We start from the raw sequence: 19,639 nt of genomic DNA on the forward strand, positions 1-19,639 counted from the left end.
TGTGGCAGATGATCTTGTAAAAAAAAAAAAGAGCACAGGATATCACTTCATTCAAAATTAACGGCAGGAGGTATGATCTGAGCTAGTGATTGCGAACCTATGTTGGTCATCGTGTTCAAATAAGACGGGGAATGTGCCGTGCCCAGACATGTCTGTTACAACAATTAAAGAAATCATCTCTAGTGAATTATGCCTCATTCGCACAATGTACGCTAGTAATTGACAAAATATTACACGTTCTGGGAACCTCCCTAGTTAAACACCGCAATGTGCTTAATTCCAGACTACTTGAGAACGTTGATCTGCACTTACTGTTTTACCACATGATTGGCAAAATAATGCTTTTCCATAAAGTGAAAACGTTTTTAAATTCCTCCACATATTGTTGAAGACATGATCTTTTACTCTACCTCACTTCCGGCATTGTTTTGCAGGTTACAGACACATTTACAGTGAATCACTATTTCAATAAAAAAAAAGAATAGCAGCAGACACTGAAAGAAATAACCTTACTCTTAGGAGTAACACAATCCCACTGGGAATATCTTCCTAGTGCACAGTTTAATTTACGGCGTTCCCCGTTACCTTATCTCTTCATGATTGCCTTTCGCTGACATTCTATAAACAAAACCAGAGATGGCCGACTAATACAAGCGAATTAGAACAGAATGCTAGTTAACTCAATCATGGACGGAAACATCTTGTGCAGCAAATCAAATATGAGGGAGTGTGTGTTTCTTTCCTTCAATCCTCAGCGAACTAGAAAGCTAACTTCATTATGAATATCATGATTTATTTCATATAGCAATATGAATTGTTATGGTAATGTTTGGTAATTTTTATAAGTAACTAGTCAAGTTGGGAGCAGTGATGAGCTAAACTTAGGGCAGCCATAGTTGCTTCTTAAGGACCAACCTTTCATGGTAGTAAGAATACATCCTAGCCCCACGACCACCGCTGCTTCCCTCCTCACCCCACCTCAGCTTAGCACAACACCATCCTTCCTCTCCCATGCGGCAGCAGTCCCTTGGAATTATAAAATAGCTTAACATATAATCCTAGGAAAACTGCACTAAATATGATTGGGGGTCTAAAAAATAATGGCATCACTTACAGGACTTATGTTGCCATCTCCATACTGAATTTAGCTGAGACTAAAGAGTGAAAGTTGCTAGAATCCCCTTCAGCAACGTCTTTTGAAACATTATTATATCATGACACTTGAAAAGCAGTTTCAGCCACTTGGAAATTATCGCTACATCCAGATTAGCTAATACTGTAGTTCAGTAACTGATACGGGTGAGGAGCACAAGACCTCATTGAAGCTTTGTGGAGTTCTTTCTTTTTATTTACTGACAAGGGAAGAACCAATTCTGAGATACTGATGTTGAAAATACATCTGCAGACAAGCTGGAGGACAGAGGAAACTTTACTTTCTCTGATATATTAAAAGAAAAAGTAACAAAACCTTAATCACAGGAGGTCCATATGATTCTAATTAAAGATTAAAAGCAGAAAGAATATATGATACTAATAGAAGTATGGGAGATGGCAAAATGAAGAAATCCTAGCTCTCTAGCAGGTTAAGAGTAAGATATAAAGAGAGTCACAAATAACTGCAGAGATGAGAGGTGGAACAAACAGCCCAATACAAGTATGCAGGAACAATACTTAATCAGATTCAGATCCCAACTCAGCAAATAAGACTATTGTGCTGTAAGCTCTATCTCTGTATGGACAACAAAGACTAACTTACATGTGCAAATATTGTCGCATCTTTAGAAGTGTGATACATAAGAGAGTCCACTTCGGCTTTGTACAGGCCAAACGGATGCCTTTTTCAACATTTCCAGTCTCTCTCACTCTCCCCTCCTCACGACATGCAATTACATACAGCACTATGAAATTATAAGCACATAGCATCTTACTTCCACATAGCGCAGTGGGTCAGAAGTAGGGTATCAAATTCATGCCTACTGTAACACTTAAGGTTCGAATTGCAGCATGATTAATTTTTTCTTTTTCTCCGAATAAATACACCAGACAACATCTAAGTTGAAACTTCAAGGGAAAACCCGTTCTTATACTCTGCAGAGCTCAGGTGACCAACTTTCTTGATGTCCATAAACTACTACGAGAAGCCGTACTCCACTGAAAAAAAACTGCCGCTGAAGAGCCTTTCTCTGATGAACAGATGGTCGATCGGTGCACCATTGCCAAGATAGAATTAGATCTTAATTGGAATCGTGTGATTTCTCTGATGAAACTTCTTTCAGTTCAGCAGAGGTCAGGCTGGTTCATGTGTAAAGGCCACGGGACCCTGATATGACAGAATATATAGCCAAGTGTTCATGCAGTGGCTGCATACCAATGTTGTGTTGGGGGGAGGGCGGATATTGTCTGATGGGGATCGAGTGCTTCATCAGATCGATGACCATCTTGCATCGGATCAATATTTTGACATTCCGCAGAATATTATGGTTCCGAGTGTGAGAGAGATTGTTCCTTCATTATGTTTCTAGCACATTTTTAGCTTGTATTATGTAGATTACTTTAACCCCTCTTATTTCACTGAAGATGGCTCAAACAAGTCGAAACATGTTTAAATTTTATTGATCCATCTAATGATGGAATTATGTTTCGTATTGAATTAGGACACATTTAATTTTTCCTTAGTAAAGAGATTAATATAGTTAATATAGATGAGATTAATATAGTTTGTGAAAAACTATTCCCCAATCCATATGAGTGGTTGTGTTCAGAGCTGGTTTCTGAGTATGACTCCAATGAACTGCTTGCTCAATTGGTCCTTCGAGGCTCCAGACAGTAACCCCATTGAACATGTGTGGGAAAGGTGGAAATGCCATGTAAAGAAACACTGGTCTCAACCTCCCCTGCATTTACATGATGCTTTGTGAGGCATTAAGTTGGGTGAATGGCAGGAAATCCCCCTCTCAAAGAATACTTTAGGAAGCTTGTTGAATCAATGGCACATCAGCACCAACAAGTTGTTCAAGCCGATGGTAACTGGATGAGATTTTAAGTTGTATCTAAAACAGTCCCTTTCAGGACTAACATAGTTAAAAGTACAAACCTGATTTTGTAATGAACAGAAACACACCCTTTGTCTGGTTAACACATCAATGTGTACTTTTAAAAAGGCAATATGTAGAGTAGGACTCAAACCCTGGGTCTCACCCTGACTGGCAGGTACACTTCCTCAGAGCTAACGGGCTATTCCGTGCTGTGCATGGCACGTACAATATTTACACCTCTATAACAGTCCTTCGAGAGGTCAGTGATGATAAACTACACACTCGTTGCAAGCATTCGAAGTGGAATACAAGGACTGTTAATTCAGTATGGTGCAGTTACACAACGGAGCAACAGAGTCCAGCAAAAATAAATGCTGATACTAATATCTGAAACCTTGATCTCCTGGTTGATAACAAAGGCCCTTTCCCATACATGAACACGCTGTGAAATGCTTCACATTGAGATTCATTTGCCAGGTGTAACCTTCACCTCACATATTTACTTAACCATTATGGCAGCTTCTCGACCATTTCATTATATTCTTTTTATATTATTCTGATATGTACAGAGTTGCACTGTGTACTGACAGTCTCATTTTGTCAGGAATATTTTGGTTTACAACACAAGAGTTGCATCACTTTTTGCTACCACCTCACCCAAGGACGATGGTACCTGATACAGGACTTCAACATTTCTCATGTGTCAATTTTTTTTGTTCAACTGTACATTTGTAGAAGTTTTGGTAACTGGTATTGTTTTCTGGAAAGGGTATACAAGGATTCAACTTTAAAAATTCCATTATGAAAGTAATAACCAGAGGCTGTTTTGTACAAGATCATTTTGGTTTCAAAATTTCATTCTGTATTCAGAGAAGTAATGTATCAAGCATTATCAACCTCAGATGGACCCCTCTGAATAAATATCACACTCATTCAAAGTTAAAAATTTTAACACAGACTAAGATTAACATAGACAAAAGTGTGAGTGAATAAGAGAAACTGTATTTATTTGAACATATTTTACTTGTGTGCTGGGATTTTATTCCCCTTTATCGTCCATTGTTTGGAGTGGCTGTTTAATTGGTGCGATCTACCATTCAAATTATTTAATTGTGTGCTCTGCAATTATTGCATAACAGCCGAGTCCTACGCTGTTCTTTCAATGAGAAATCAATACTGGTGTGCATGCGCTGAACTCGTTTTTTGAATGCGACCTCCTTGCTCGTCATGGACTTGCCTTGATTGCCTCAATTTCTCATTTTTATTTAATTATTTTCTTCACTTTCTTTTGCAATCAAGTTAGGTCATGTGAGTGCAAAATTACTGGCTGTGTGCCTATCTTCAACTGAGTGTTCAGTTGTGTGAATGAGAGGATTACCTATATTTGAATATTCTGCTGTAAAATGTAGGTAATCATACATTTTTTAAAATTTTAGTGTATTTCTACAGCCATGGATTAGTTGAAGAAGATATTACCATAAATTGAATCAACAAAGAAAAGCACCGCCATGGGACATTATTAACGTGCAGGCCTATCTATTTAAGAGACTTTTCGGCAACGATTTATTGCACTAATTGTATTAACATTGTCTTCAGCACCCAAAAAATGTCCCAATGTGGACTAATTAATTAAATTAATTGTTTAAAAAATTTGTGGAACTATGTCTTGTAAAAGTAATTATATTATTAATGGGGTACTGAGGTAATTTGGAATCTCGATGTATGGGCCTATGAGTGTTAAATCATTCTACAAGTTTTATTTAACCGAGATTATCGCTTGTGTTTAATTTTCTCCTCCTATTTTTTTGGAGTTATTATTATTATTATTATTATTATTATTATTATTATTATTGGTGTATTTCATTTTATCTACATTTTCGTATTCTTGCAATGTGATCTCTAATTATACCATTATTTATTGTGTGACGTGCCGTGTTAGCTGATTTCTCGTAATGGGATCGCTCTTCTTTTTCTGCTTGAACTGCTGGGGTCGGGTTTAAAATCTATCTCATATGTGCATTATGCCGCTTCCAAGGCCACCTCACATTAAATTCAATAACAACAATTTTGCCCTGTGTTAAATGAAATTTAATTCATACTGTTGGGAGATCAGAAGAATGCACATGCCCGGTGAGGCACGGGATGAAGGGGTTTTCACTAGCAGAGCCAGTGACGCAATGGTTACCATAGCAACTGTGCTACTATCCAGGCGACTTTATATTGTCTTCTACTGGCAGCTCTTCGCTCTTGTCAGTTGTCCAGCAAACTGCTAAGTGTCAGTCAATGTTTTCGTGTAGCAGATACGAGCAGATAAGAGCCGATCTGTCTGGGCAGAACAGGAAGTTCGTTTTTGCAGGCCACATTCCTCATTCTTGCATTCTTCTCATCTCTACACAGTACCATGTAATGAAATAACAATAATTATGATTATTATTTATTTTCTGTAATACTGCAGTTAGTAACAAGTTGAAATTTGATTCTCCTAATTCTTAAATTTTCTTTTGGTAAACGCTCGCCTGACCTATCCACGTCCATGTTTTTTTTGTCTCTTTCTCTCTTTCTTTCATTATTAGTTGCATAACTTCTCTTTTGGTGTACGCCTTAATTTTGCAAGCCTTGCCTGTTGTTAATGACACTGCATTTTTCTGTTCGTGTGTAACTGTTCTGTAGTATTAGTGGAACTTTAATATATTCTTCCTTCAAGTTTTGTAATTGTTTCGGGGAATTTTTACTACAGTTTATTAGTTAATCATTTGATTATTTATTAATCAATTAATTGTTTCAATTCAGGTCGCATTTTGAGTTGAAGTAATGTGACCGTGTTACCATGATTGTTCTTTACACATTTACGTGAAAGTCAATTAGGTTGAAGCAAATTTCAATTTAAGTAGATTTATTGTATTAAAGCAAACTTACTGGCCAGTATTTCAGGTTTATTTAAGAATTGGTTTTATTACTTATTAATTATTATTTAATCTCGGGTAAAAGGTATCAGTTTCTCAAGTTTCCTTCAGTTTTAATTGATTGTAATAATTAAAACGGTACAGGTTTTTTTTTATTTTCTTCATTCCTACTTCCTTGTAATTATTCATGAATTATTAATTATTATTTGTTATTTTAATATTTTAACTCCACCTTTAATTTGGTGTTCTAATTTGGTATACTTAGTCCCATTAACCTAGTAACTTGTCAAGCGTAAATTTTTGCTTAAGATCCTGGACTCTTTATCTTTAATTAATTTTGGGCCCCTTGCACGTTTTATGTTTGTAAGTTACTGTATCCAAGGTAAGTAACTTTGTGCCTTCGTCTTGTTTTTGGTTGTTTTGACAGTGTCCATTTTCTGTGTCCTTGAGCCGTTGCAAAAAGAATAGATTGGACACAAAAATATCTGTTTTGAATCAACCAATTCCAGCTATAGTTCTTTCCTGCCCACCCAATTAGTTAACCGAACGTGAATTAGGTCCTATAGGAAGAATCTGATTATAAACCATTAATCTATCATCCACGGTCTTGTGTACACTGTAAAAAATTATAAATGCCTTAGTGGCTTGTAAGGAACATAAATACTGATGTACTAGGACTACTCACCCGGAGTGGAAGGGACGGACTTGGTACTGGACACTGTAGTCCGCCTTGGAACGCTGCTGGCCCTTTTGCCACCAGACTTCTGAAACAAAACATTCAATTCCCTCAAGTTTTTTTATACTGTACACATTGGTATGTTGTGCCAATTTATTCAAAAAAGAATGTCTTAATTTTCAGGTTCTTTATTAAATTAAATTTTCACAACTTTTGACTAATTTCTCAGTTCACCTGCACCTTCATTCGGAACCAAAACTTAAGTACAGTTGTGCCAAAATGAGCCCCTAATAGCTCCTTCCACAATTTATATACAGTATTCGTCTTATGGCATACTGGACAGCAGTGCAGAACGCATTTTATGGGCTGCAACACAGGCTACACATACCTGATTCTCCAGATACTTTCTTTGGATGCCCCTCTCCCACAATTTGGATGTAATAATTCATGTAACTATAGATGAGCTCAATTTTAAATACTATATCATCAGGAGAAAAATACAAATACAATTTTTCATTTAAAATTCCAAGTATGCAGCTTGAAGAATAGAGAATTAGGGCATTTAATATTTGTAAGATTGTATTTTTGGTGTTTTGCATCGAAGGGATATAGAGAATATGATCCCACTGATAGAAAGTTTTAACCTTGTCATAAAATTTAGGCAGGAACAGGTAAGTCTTTGCAGATATACTTAGTTTACATCACGTTTTAGTAATAAAGCAGTACTCTGATACAGGCAATATCTATACTAATATTGTAAATGGAGAAGGAACTGAGTTTATGTGGAAGCTAATCTCAGAAACCACTAAACTGATTTCATTCATTCTTTCCTTATAAAGTTTATTCCTTCCATCACAGGCTACATATTATTATACTAGCTTATTAAGAGAGCAGGTATGTTTTAAAAAAGTATAGCAAGTCAGAAAACTTGTGCATCTGAGACCCTTAAGAGAATATGCTGCCTAAAGAGTTAGTCTTATTAAAGAACATACACTTACCAAGGGTACTTGGAACTCAATCTTCTAAAAACAATTCATTTGAATTCCCCCCTCTAGCAGTTTTCCAGAAAAAAATTGCATTTCTGTATGTTTGCACATGCTTCATCCGATTAAATCCAAAATAATAGATACTCTGTTAAGGCCCGTCTACATGTAACCTTACAAACCTCTCAAATATGACATCTTTACCTGCAGGTAATACATAAAGAGGTACTATTCACCCGCTATAAACGTGCGTCTACTCACAGCAACTTTTCTTGAATGTTCAAGAACAACTGACATAAGGCTGATGCAAAACACCTACCCCTACTGCTCAGCCTTTATGAGGGTCACAATGGACATATTTTTCCATTCTCTAGGCAGTTCTTAATCACTCAGGGAAGAAATCAAAACAAATTGAAGTATCAGAGTGCAAGCGTATGAACATCATCTGCAGAAACCCAGAATGCACCGACTTAATCATAAAAGATTTGTTGAAAGTGAAGAACAGTGCAAAAATACTGTAGTTTCTTTTTTCTAACATTATCCTCTGGTCGCCACATGCACCATTTCTTATACCTGACATTTATCTACAATCTTTGAAGTTTACTTACCACAGACTGGGGAAGCTGTGATATAAATCTATGAATTCAGTGAAGAAGTCATAAGACCATCCTCTCAAATATGACATCTTTACCCGCAGGTAATACATAAAGAGGTACTATTCACCCGCTATAAACGCGTGTCTACTCACAGCAACTTTTCTTCCATCTTACTCTTACTCTCTCGCTATAAACATGTGTTTACTCACAGCAACTTTTCTTCCATCTTACTCTCTCGCATGACCATCTGTCTCGTCCATCAGGCTTTTGAGTGCTCTTCGACCTTCACTCTGTTCAAGCAAAATGTCACATTTGCTGTTCATACGTAACATTTAACATCACCAGTCTCTCATGATAATGCAAGACCAACAATAAAATGTTACATGTAGATGGGCCTCTATGGTCTTGCAAACAAAAGCAGCACACACACGATTCATGGTAGAATTAATTATCCTACTTTTTTGTAACTCAAATAATTTTGCAAAAAAGTTGTGCCCTTGTGTGTGTTAAAGCATCATTTCGAGTTGGATGCTCGCACGCCCATTGCGGTATCTACAAACACTACATGTAAAATATGTGGACCTGTTTCTTAAAAAAAAATACCAAATTCTTCAGAAAATGAACTACACAGTAAGCAATAGAAATTAACAACAACAACAACAACAATAGCTACCAATATGTATTTCAGATCAGAAGTATCGCTTTAGGAAGTGTTAGAAAACACAAGTGCTTATATGTATTAGCTTGATTGCATTGCGATTGACTGAAGCCGAGCACTGTAATGCAGTGCACACAGTAAGCAAATGTCACAAAACAAATGGGTGTCAGCACGGCGAATGCTCACTTTGAATGCTTGGTTCAGAAGTGCTCCATATTCAAACTCATTTGACATGTCAGACTAACAAGTCGGAAGTGCTTCTTTTATTCTCATGAGATGGTGTTATTTGCAGAAGAATAAGAAACTATGGTGGCAAGCAGATCTGTATAGAGGCAAAAGTATAAATGGTGCGTGGGACTTACTGACTGTTTTGAGAAAATCAGTGGGCAATATAAAACATTCATTAGAATGTCTTCTTCAGATTTCAAGTACCTGTTTAATGTAATTTGGCTAAGAGTTACAAAAGATGACAAGTACCTCTCTCAGATATCTGAAGCGAGTCTCTACCTTAAAAAAAGAGTATGAAATTGGATGTATTATCTGCCTCTCACTCACACTTGTATGCCCTGCAATTAGCTTTGATCTTTTCTAGCCCGGCGATGTTGAAAAGACAAACAATAATTTGTTTTATGTCGCATCAACACAGATAGGTTTCATGGCAAAAGATGGAGAGAAAAAGGCTAGGAGTTGGAAGGAAGTTGCCGTGGCCGTAAGGTACAGCATTGTGTGAAAATGGGAAACCACGGAAAACCATCTCCAGGGCAGCAGACATTGGGGTTTGAACACACTATCTCCCAAATGCAAGATGGGATAATGAACCGGCCTGTTAAATATGAAATTATGTAAGGCTGTGTCATATTTGCTGGCCAGATTTGTGTGCTTATTTAGTAGGACCGAGAATGGTGTCAAGGCAGGATGTGCCATCTGTTCTTGCCCCAGGTAGCTGGCAACCCTTGACTCAGTCGTACGCTGGTCAGAAAAGGGCAGTGAAGTTTTACAATCAGTCCCGTTATGTTTGTGAACTGTCTGTCCACAAAGACCTGGTTAGTTGTTATTTCTGTTGCCAATCAGCTGATTTCCCTGCCATGTTAAATGCTACTACTATGGCATCTACACGAGATATATGACGTCCAGCGCCCAGATATGTTGGGTTCTTGACCCAACAGCTCTATCAACTTTAGTTCATATATTTTGTGTGTTTTATTTTCCAGGTTTTGTTTATTTCATAATGTGATTTTGTATTTGTGTCCAGTGTATTATTTCTTTGTAGTAATGTTGGCATTTGTTCGATAATGGGGAGACATAGCCTGATGATTATTTTTGGGGAGAGAGGTTCTAACCTTATCTGATCATGGGTTCGGACCCATACAGTACAGTCTGTGACATTTTGGAAGGGCGATTCAGACGCAGTCCTGAACAAATATTTTATATATTTGTGTCCAAGTGATTGGAATATGTACGTAATTTAGGCGTATTACTAGTAGATTGGGTATTGCTATTGCATATCATGAACGGCTTAGGAAATCAAGCCCTCAGGCAAAGAACTAGGGACTTAAAGCATGCAACCACAATATGTAAATATAAACATATTCCAGTCCAAAACTAACTCTTAATATCTCGGGTTCCGTACCCGTATCATTTGTAAACGGTTTGTCTGATAATTGTTAATTTTGTACAAATTTGTGAGATTTTCCTTTGACACAACCAGTGGGCGGTTGTTTTGTTTAATTTCGTTGTTGTTGTTTAGTATGGTTTCTTTTTATGTTTTTAGTTTAATAAATCCATTTTACCCGAGATCTCGAGTTCTCATTCACCAGTTTTATGTACGTATTACCTGTCCATATACTTTTGTGTATTTTATAGTTAGATATACTTTTTAAATTTTGGAATGGACCCTATTCAGACACACCACACGCTTCTACCCCTGAACTAGGCTGAAATTAGAACAGGATACGGTACAGTATGTTGATGATTAAGCAAGAAGAAATGTTTATAAATGTGTTAAAATAGTTTTTTAAACAAACCAGAGCTGGGTATCAGATGGCATTCATAAGTTATTGCACTTCTGCCCAGCACCACAATTCACAGTCATGACTCAACTGAATGTTTTGGTTACTTGGGTTTTCCTTCTCGTGTCTTCCGACTGCGGAAAGGAAAGCTAAAGTACTTCATTAGTGCTATAATATTAGTTGTGGTGTTCAGTTCAACTGTGAAGTGAAGTGGTTCTTGTGTTATTATAAATTATTTGAATATTATATTTATTAGGCTATTATTTTATTTATAGTAATTATGAATACGGAAACTAGAAAGTATACTATTAGCAAACTGCGCAGTAAACAACGAATTATAGTGCCAAATATAATCATTTCTTAAAGAAACTGAACATTACCCATGCAGTTAAAAAGACAGCAGATGCTACTGGTTGTCCAAACAGTTTAATATGTAGAATAAAATAGAAAACGAGAAGTCCTCTGAGAATACTAGCAAAAAAGAAACCTAAAATAGTGAACAAGGAAAAAAGCTAGGTTAATTAAGTATGATACAATATTACAAAGCGGAGTCCATCGCATAGTTTGTTTCTTTTTCTTCGAGAACATATCACCAACATTCAAATACTTAACTAGGGTAAATAGTAATGACTGACTACTAAATTGTTCAAGGTCCACTTTAAATAGATTTCTTCAAGATATGCGGTTTGAATATGTAAGAAGAGCCAACAAATGTGCCCTTATTGAAAGAGATTAAATAATCAGGTGGCGTCATAAACATCTCAAGGTCTTGAAAATAATTAGGAATGTAGGAAAGCTATTGTTTTTACAGATGAGTTTTGGGTAAACATAGGCCACAGCATGACAAAAGAATGAAGGCACCAAAATTAAAAGTGCACATCAGGCAGCAATTGAGGGTGTTAGCACAAGTGTTGGGCCACCTAGGGCTTGTGGGTCAAGGTTTGCCTTGCTTCATGCCAGGAATGAAAAAGTGTTTGTCAATGGCGCCGAGAGAACATTTCTGTGCCAAACCAACACAGCAGACGTGCACGATTAAATGACAAGTCAAGTGTATCAAAAACGGGTCATCAAGAAATTACTGCCCAATTTTCTCAAAGGATTTGTTCTATTAATAGACAATGCAGGCTTATCACCAGTCAGAAACGACAACTTTTACCTACAACTCCATGGAGAAAAGACCAGATTATAGTCTGGCTCACTAGAAAGAGGATCCCTTTCGGAAATGATACCCTGAAACAGGTACCTTGAATTCGGAATCTCAGAGGGAAAAATTAATGGGGGGATGAAGGAAGAACAGAAACTTTGAAGTTTTGTTCATTTAATCAATAGTGAAGTGATGCTAGAAAGAAAGAAGGCTAAGATGAGCAAATATAGTAAATTAGATGAGTGTGTGTACAGGTGGTTTTTATTCAAAGGAAGCGAAGGCATACAACTTTTAGGACCAATTCTTAAAGCACTAGCTATGAAATTTCATAATGATTTTCGTGGCAAGAATGACGTTATTGCACCTGATGGATGTTTTTCATGATGGAAGCTATGTCACAGTACAAGTCAAATTAACATTGAAGGGGAAGAATGCACGGTCATGTGATAATGAATCTGTTGTACTTTTCCCCACAGGCATTATGCAAAGTGTTGATCAGGGGCAATCTGAATGACCATCAAGTGTACAATTGTGCTGAAACAGTCCTGTATTTTCAGCTGTTACCTTCCAGAACTCTTGACGTGAAAAATTCAACCAATAAATCTGGATCCAAAGTGAATAAGGACCGAGCTACCACCCTATTGGCTACAAACAAATCAAGCAGCCATAATCTTAAACCACTGTTAATAGGAAAAGGTCAAAGACCAAGATGTTTTAAGCATGTTAACATGATGGTCATTAACTATCTCATATGGGCATTTAAAAAAAATGCTTGGATGACTAGTGACATTTTCACTACATGTTTCAACGAAAAGTTTGCTCCATTAGTGAAAAGCCATTTACGGGCACTCAAACCTGAAGAGAAGGCTGTATTCCTCATAGACCATTGTCCAGCACATCCACCTGCAAATCTACAGCCAAGATATAGGAAAATAAAAGCCATATTTTTGAAAGAAAAAAAAACCCAGCACAACACTGATCCACTTCTAGTGAAGAAATAGAAAATACCAGAGATGAAAACCGCCCTAATTTTGGATTTCCTGCCAGCGATATTGAATCTCCAGATAATGTTCTCCATTGTGACATCATTCATGAAAGCTTTAACAAATGGACTGAAGTTGACAATAGTGAAATGTCTTCAGAATATGTTCAAGATTAGCAAATAATCCATGCAATTCTAAAGGTGGTGATGATGATAATGATGCTTGTTGTTTAAAGGGGCCTAACATCTAAGGTCATTGACCCCTAATGGTAAGGGATGGACGACATGAGATAATTAAAATATTAAAATGTATCCACTGACTAGAGTTTAAAATAAATGGCGATGAAAAGTGAATCCGAGATTAAAACAATCAGTGGATCTAATTCACAATGCGTTGTTATCTAATAAAATTACAGAAAAAACAGGTGAAAATGGAATAAGGCATTGCATAAAAATACAGATTAATAAAATTCTAGTTATGAGTTAAAATAACACATTAAAATATGCAAACATGAACTAAAATAGAGCCAATAGGACAAAAGCGCAGTTGACAGAAATATACTACGACAAAGGACATCATTACACATGATAAAAAAGGCCACTATCCCTCATAAAACGGACTGCGAGGTCGGCTGACTGCTTGTCATCGCATAGGATGAGAGAGATGGTACTCGGGAGTTTTAGACTATGGCACAGACTGACCAGTTCCACGCAATCCATAAGGATGTGTACCACAAGTGCACATCAGAGGGGGTTCTCCTTTCAATAGATGGGAGTGTGTTAGGATACCGTAGCCGATCCGAAGAAGACATAATACCACAGCTTCCCTCCAAGAAGCCCGAAGGGAAGTCAACCATACCTTCCTTGTACCTTTTATCGTTCTCAGCTTATTTGCAAGTGGAGTGGCCTGCCACTCCATCTCCCAATGGGCCATAACCAGATGTCTTGCTGAGAGCGAATATCACTTGCTGGAAGCTTGCAAGGCAATGGAGGCAGTGTTACTGCTTCCTTGACAGCCTGATCTGCTAACTCGTTTCCCTCTACACCCATGCGGATTGGGAGCCACATAAACATGATTCTGGTGGCGGTATCCGAACACCCGAGCAGCAGGTCCTGGATCTGCTGCACCAGAGGGTGCCGAGGGAAACAGGTAACAATAGAATGTAGCGAGCTCGAAGAGTCAGTAAACACAAGAAAGTGTCGACATTCATCGGACAGTGCGTACCACAGAGCTTCACATATAGCATAGAGCTCCGCTGTGTACACACTACAGGTTTCCAGGAGAGCAAAAAGAAACCTATCAGTGTTGACAACGAAAGCACAGCTCACCTTTGTGTCTGTTTTCAAGCCAACCATGTAAACAACGACTGAACCTGGATACCGGCCAACAACGGACAGGAAGAGCCGCCGACAAATCGAAGGGTCAGTGTTTCCCTTCGGGCCAGTGTGCAGGTCGTCGTACTACCCACGGAGGTACCCTACTTGGTTGTCTGACAAGGCAAGGAACTGAAGGTATGTGAAACAATCTGTGACTGCCATCCAAGCGTATTCCAACCAGACGCATTGCTCGAGCACAAGCAGCGTACAGCCGATGGTTTCTATTGTTGAATACGTAAGGACAGCTTGGGTGAAGTGGCATCTGTCACAAATTTGCAGCATACAATAGAAGTATTTGCTGGCTCCTCAGGTGTAAAGGCTGCACACCAGACTCAGCGAACAAGCTAGCAATGGGGCTTATACGAAAAGCACCCGTCGCCAACCTAACCCTGCTGTGGTGGATGCTGTTCAGTTTTGCAAGGATGCTTGGTCTTTCTGAGCCATATGCTGCACTGCTGAAGTCTAACCTGGATAAAATACAAGCCCTATAGAATCGTAGGAGCACCATGCGGTCAGCACACCAATTAGTGCTGCTAAGGGACTTCAAGATATTCAGTTTCTTGGTGCATTGCACTTTTAACTGCCACATGTGTGACTCACACGATAATTTGCTATCGAAAAGGAGCCCAAGGAATCGGTACGTGTCAACTACAGGAAGAGCAAGATTTCCTAAACAAAGTTCAGGATGCGGGTGAAGACTGTGTTGTCGACAAAAGTGGACAAAGGTCTTTGCAGTGGAAACCAAAAGCCATGTTCTAAGATACACTGATCCACTCTAATACTAGCTTGCTGTAATTGCCGCTCTGCAACTGCCATGTTACGTGAGCTATAGTACAGAGCAAAATCGTCCATATATAGCGACGGTATTACTGCTGAACCAGCAGCAGCGACAATACCGTTTATGGCAATTGCAAACAGAGTGACACTAAGAACCGATCCCTGTGGGACTCCAATTTCTTGAACGTGGTATTGCAAATATGCCCTCCCAACTCGGACACAGAATCGATGGAGGGACAAAAATAGACAAAAATACTGGCAAGTTACCTCGGAATCTCCATTGATGCAGGAATGAAAGGATACCATATTGCCATGTGGTGTCATAGGCCTTTTCTAAGTCAAAGAAAACAGCCACCAAATGCTGTTTGCGGAGAAATGCATCCTGGATAGAACTCTAGGGGTGTACCAGGTGGTCAGTGGTCGAGCGATCGGCTCGAAAACCACATTGGTACTCGGACAAAAGTCCTCGTTTCTCCAGACACCACACCAGTCAGCGATTTACCATCCTCTCAAATAGCTTACACAAGCAGTTACTGAGAGAAATAGGTCTGTAGCTTCCTGCATACTACAAGATTTTGGTCAAGCTTGAGGACAGGAATGACTATGCCCTCTCGCCACTGAGACAGAAACTCACCCTCTATCCATATTCGGTTGAACACATGAAGGAGATATAATAGACTATCCTCACTAAAGTGTTTCAACATCTGGTTATGGACACTGTCTGGCACAAGGGACGTGTCCTTGCAAAGCGCCAAGGCACTGCGGAGTTCCCACTCCGTAAAGGGCACATTATATTCCTCTGAAGCTTGAGTGGCAAAACTAAGGCATACCTGCCAACTTGCAAAAAGAGAAATCCAGAAGATCCTTCAGCGGAAAACTTTGAACAACACTCACATGCGTTGTAAAGTCTTAAGACATAATGAAAGGGGATGGCAAGGGGGTAGATTATAAACATTATAAATACAAGTCAAATGTACGTGATGATCACCCCTGAAATTAAATAAACAAAGTTACATCTTGAAGAGTGCTCATCTGTTTTCACTGAACACTGGGAACACTTTCCGTGATCATATAAAACAAGGAAATTAAGCAGAATATGCCTCCCTAAAAGACTGATAATACCATTTCTTAGTTGAATTCATTACCAACACCACTAAAAATACTTAATCGCCAATAAATTCGTCACACAATTCCACAAGTTTCATAACTATTGCCAATGTTACTCACACCCACACACAGACAAAGCCTTTCACAGCTGCTACGAAGCACGACGCAGTTACTAAATAGTTATATATAAATTCACAGAATGCTACTTTTCACGGATTTCTATTCTTCAAAATCACAGCCTGCTACTTGTTTGGGAACATCTCAGTGAATGAAGTAGCAGTTGAGCTCGAACAGGTAACAAAAGCACAGCGATAATCGATAATGTGATTAACGATACATTTACTGGTCAAATTTCGAACACTGCGTCTCTTATTACCAGCTACTATCGAAAGTCAAACAAATCCAATTCGACCGCAGAAAGCGAAACCAAACGCAGATATTCAAAATCCGTACAATAACGTTGTTCATCCGTACAACCGTAAAACACACTCAAAATCCTTACATTTTACAGAAAAACCGGAATACTTGGCAGGTATACTAAGGTAATTACGTTCTGCCCCCCGTTTCAGAGCGAGGAAGTCACGATAGCAATTCCCGGAGCCAGACACACCCGCAAAATAGCTAGCTAGATGGTTAGCAATTGAGAGTGGTTCAGTGACGATACTGCCTGCAATGGAAATTCCCGGTACAGGAGATGATCTTTGGATACCTGAAATACATCGTCATAGACGACACATCTCTCCCAAAAAAACTTTATAACTTTGGCGAATAAGAACTCACGCCTTTGCGAGGAGTCTTTTAAATGTTACCAAGTTGGCCACAGTAAGCTGGCTACGATAACTTTTATGAGCGCGACGACGTTCTTTGATAGCTGCTGCAATTTTTTCGTGCCACCAAGGAACGAGTTTTCGGTGAGGAGTCCCTGATAAGGAGGAAATGGGCTCCTCAACAGTAGCAAGGATAACTTGCGTTATGTAAGTTATATCGCCATCTACAGTCCGCAGGGTCTCGTCGTTAAAGAGAGCGAGTGATGTGAACTTTGGCCAATCAGCATGTTTAAGAATCCATCGAGCTGGAGCCTCGTCGGATTTTTGTTTCAACAAAGTAAGAATAATGGAAAAATGGTCACTGTCATAGAGATCGTGTGTATTCCAACGAAACAGTGGAACCAACATTCGGGTGCACAGAAAGTCTATGCGAGAGTATGTGCCGTAATGTAGACTGGAGTTGGTTCACTTGTGTTCAAAATACAAAAATCCAGCTCTGTTATTAATGTTTCCAAACCCTTCCCTAGGGCAAGGTATTTCAGAGCCCCATATGTGGTGATGGGCATTAAAATCACCCAATAACAGGGAGGTGGAAGCTGATCTATAAGGTCAGTGGCATCATGTATGTTAAGAGGCTGGCCTGGTGGAAAATAAACGTTACACACTGTGGCTGTGACAGGCAGTGGTATCCGCACCGCAACTGCTTCCAGTGGGGTTCTTAGAGGAACCGCTTTGCTAAAGGTATCAGAATGAACAAAAATACCCACACCACCAGACGCCCGGTGAGCATATCATTCTGTCGAATATAGTCTGAAATTTCTCAATCACCTGGTCTGAAGTTTGTCTCCTGAATACAAACTATACTCACCGCGAATTCACTAATGAGCTGACGCAGCTCAGCACGATGCCTGTCATAACCATTATAGTTCCACTGTAACAGTGTTATAGCATGGACTATAAAAAGAGTGTTAGGTTATGAGCGAGAAGATGCTCTTAAACCTAAACACTCCACTCCGCTATGACAGACGGCAGGACTGACGCCCAGAACTTCGACACTTTCCGCAGGTGGGAAGTAACCCTACGAGGGGAGCGCTCAGGTTTTGGAGTAGGCGTACCTGCTGGCTCAGACTCATACCCTCCAGATGGAGGGTATGATTTCCCTTTCGTAGGAGAAGTGCGGGAGCGTCCGGCAAGGGCGCTCCTATTCTCCGCCTTCTTTTCAAGTTTAGAAGGGCTGGGAGATAATTTCCCAGCCCTGGTCGACGATGCCGCCTCCGCCGGTGGGGGCATGGCTTTCGCTGACCTCTTAGGGGGAGGGGGGGGGAACTTAGCCTTCCCCCTTTCTGTGCCGGCTTAGAACTACCAGCCGGGTACAGACTTCTTGATGGTCGAAGGAAGGGTGGTTCCCCCTTCGAGCTTATACTCTTTCCGACTTTGCACTCAGGAGCTGATGATGATGATGATGATGATGATGATGATGCTTCTTGTTTTAATGGGCCTAACATCTAGGTCATCGTCCTCTAATGGTACAAAATGAGACAAAATGACAAATTAAAAACCCAAAATCCTCCACTGACCACAATTCAAGATGTGGATATGAATTTAAAACGATCATTGGAACCGACCCACAGTGCCTCACATGCACAGAACCTGGCGTAAAACAACAGTATTACTGACCAAGGGACTGCTTCTATTGCACGATACTGAATCCATGATGCTTGTAGTCGAAAGGAGTCCAAAATCCAAGTCACGGCCCCTCATAATAGTATTTATCGCTAGAAAATTAGAACCATGGTATTTGTCATGTTGCGGTACTAATCAAGAGTAGCGCAGACTCGTGATATTCCACACACTATGGCACTACTCACAGGTAATGAAATTCGCACATATATCACAGACCTATGGTGTTTCGCACATTGCGGCGCCATTGACAGGTAACGCAAACCTATGGTGGTCATCACCTAAGTGTACCAACCACAGGGACCTGTACTATCCCGTGGTGTTCCTCATATACTGGGTACTAATCATAGGAAAGCCAGAACCATGGATTCAGTCATCCCATGGTGCCGCTCATATAGTGCTACTAATCACAGGTACTCCAAAAGCCGTCGTGCTCTTGTTTGCTACTATCACAAACCTATTTGTTACCTAACATAGTGGTACTACGTGCAAGGAAAAGCGACCCATGGTGTTCCCCGCGTGGTGGTCTAATCACAAGGAGTTTCATGATTCTACTCAGCTGCCTCTGTGGATTAGTGGTAGAGTGTCGGCCTCCGGATCCCAAGAAAGTGGGTTCAAACCCGGCAGAGGTATTCGGATTTTTGAAGGGCGGAAAAAAGTCCATTCGACACTCCATGTTGTACGGTGTCGGCATGTAAAAGACCTCTGGTGACACATTTGGTGTTCACCCGACAAAATTAATTATATTTCAGCCATAGACGCCCAAGAGAGTTTCGGTTTACTCGGTCTGCCATCTAGTGGGCCTATAGTAAAACGGAACGTCGAAATTGACGAGCAGGCAGCCAGATGGCGTCAAATTGAAATGTCTGCAAACTGTAGCTGAGGCCATAGATTATTATTAATATAATCATCCATTGGTCGCCCCTTTTATTCGCCTCTGACGAC

At 39.5% G+C, this 19,639-nt stretch overlaps 1 protein-coding gene across 1 annotated transcript in view; it reads right to left on the minus strand.

Annotated features, from left to right (window-relative positions):
• The window catches only part of chb (chromosome bows), an 890,037-nt gene that overhangs the window by 386,073 nt on the left and 484,325 nt on the right, over positions 1-19,639 (minus strand). The window contains exon 8 of the mRNA XM_067147211.2: positions 6,624-6,702. Coding sequence (XP_067003312.1) covers positions 6,624-6,702 — 79 coding nt within the window. The remainder of the gene's footprint in view (positions 1-6,623; positions 6,703-19,639) is intronic.

This window comes from Anabrus simplex, chromosome 5 (genome assembly GCF_040414725.1).
Source record: "Anabrus simplex isolate iqAnaSimp1 chromosome 5, ASM4041472v1, whole genome shotgun sequence".
Classification (NCBI taxonomy): Eukaryota; Metazoa; Arthropoda; class Insecta; order Orthoptera; family Tettigoniidae; genus Anabrus; species Anabrus simplex.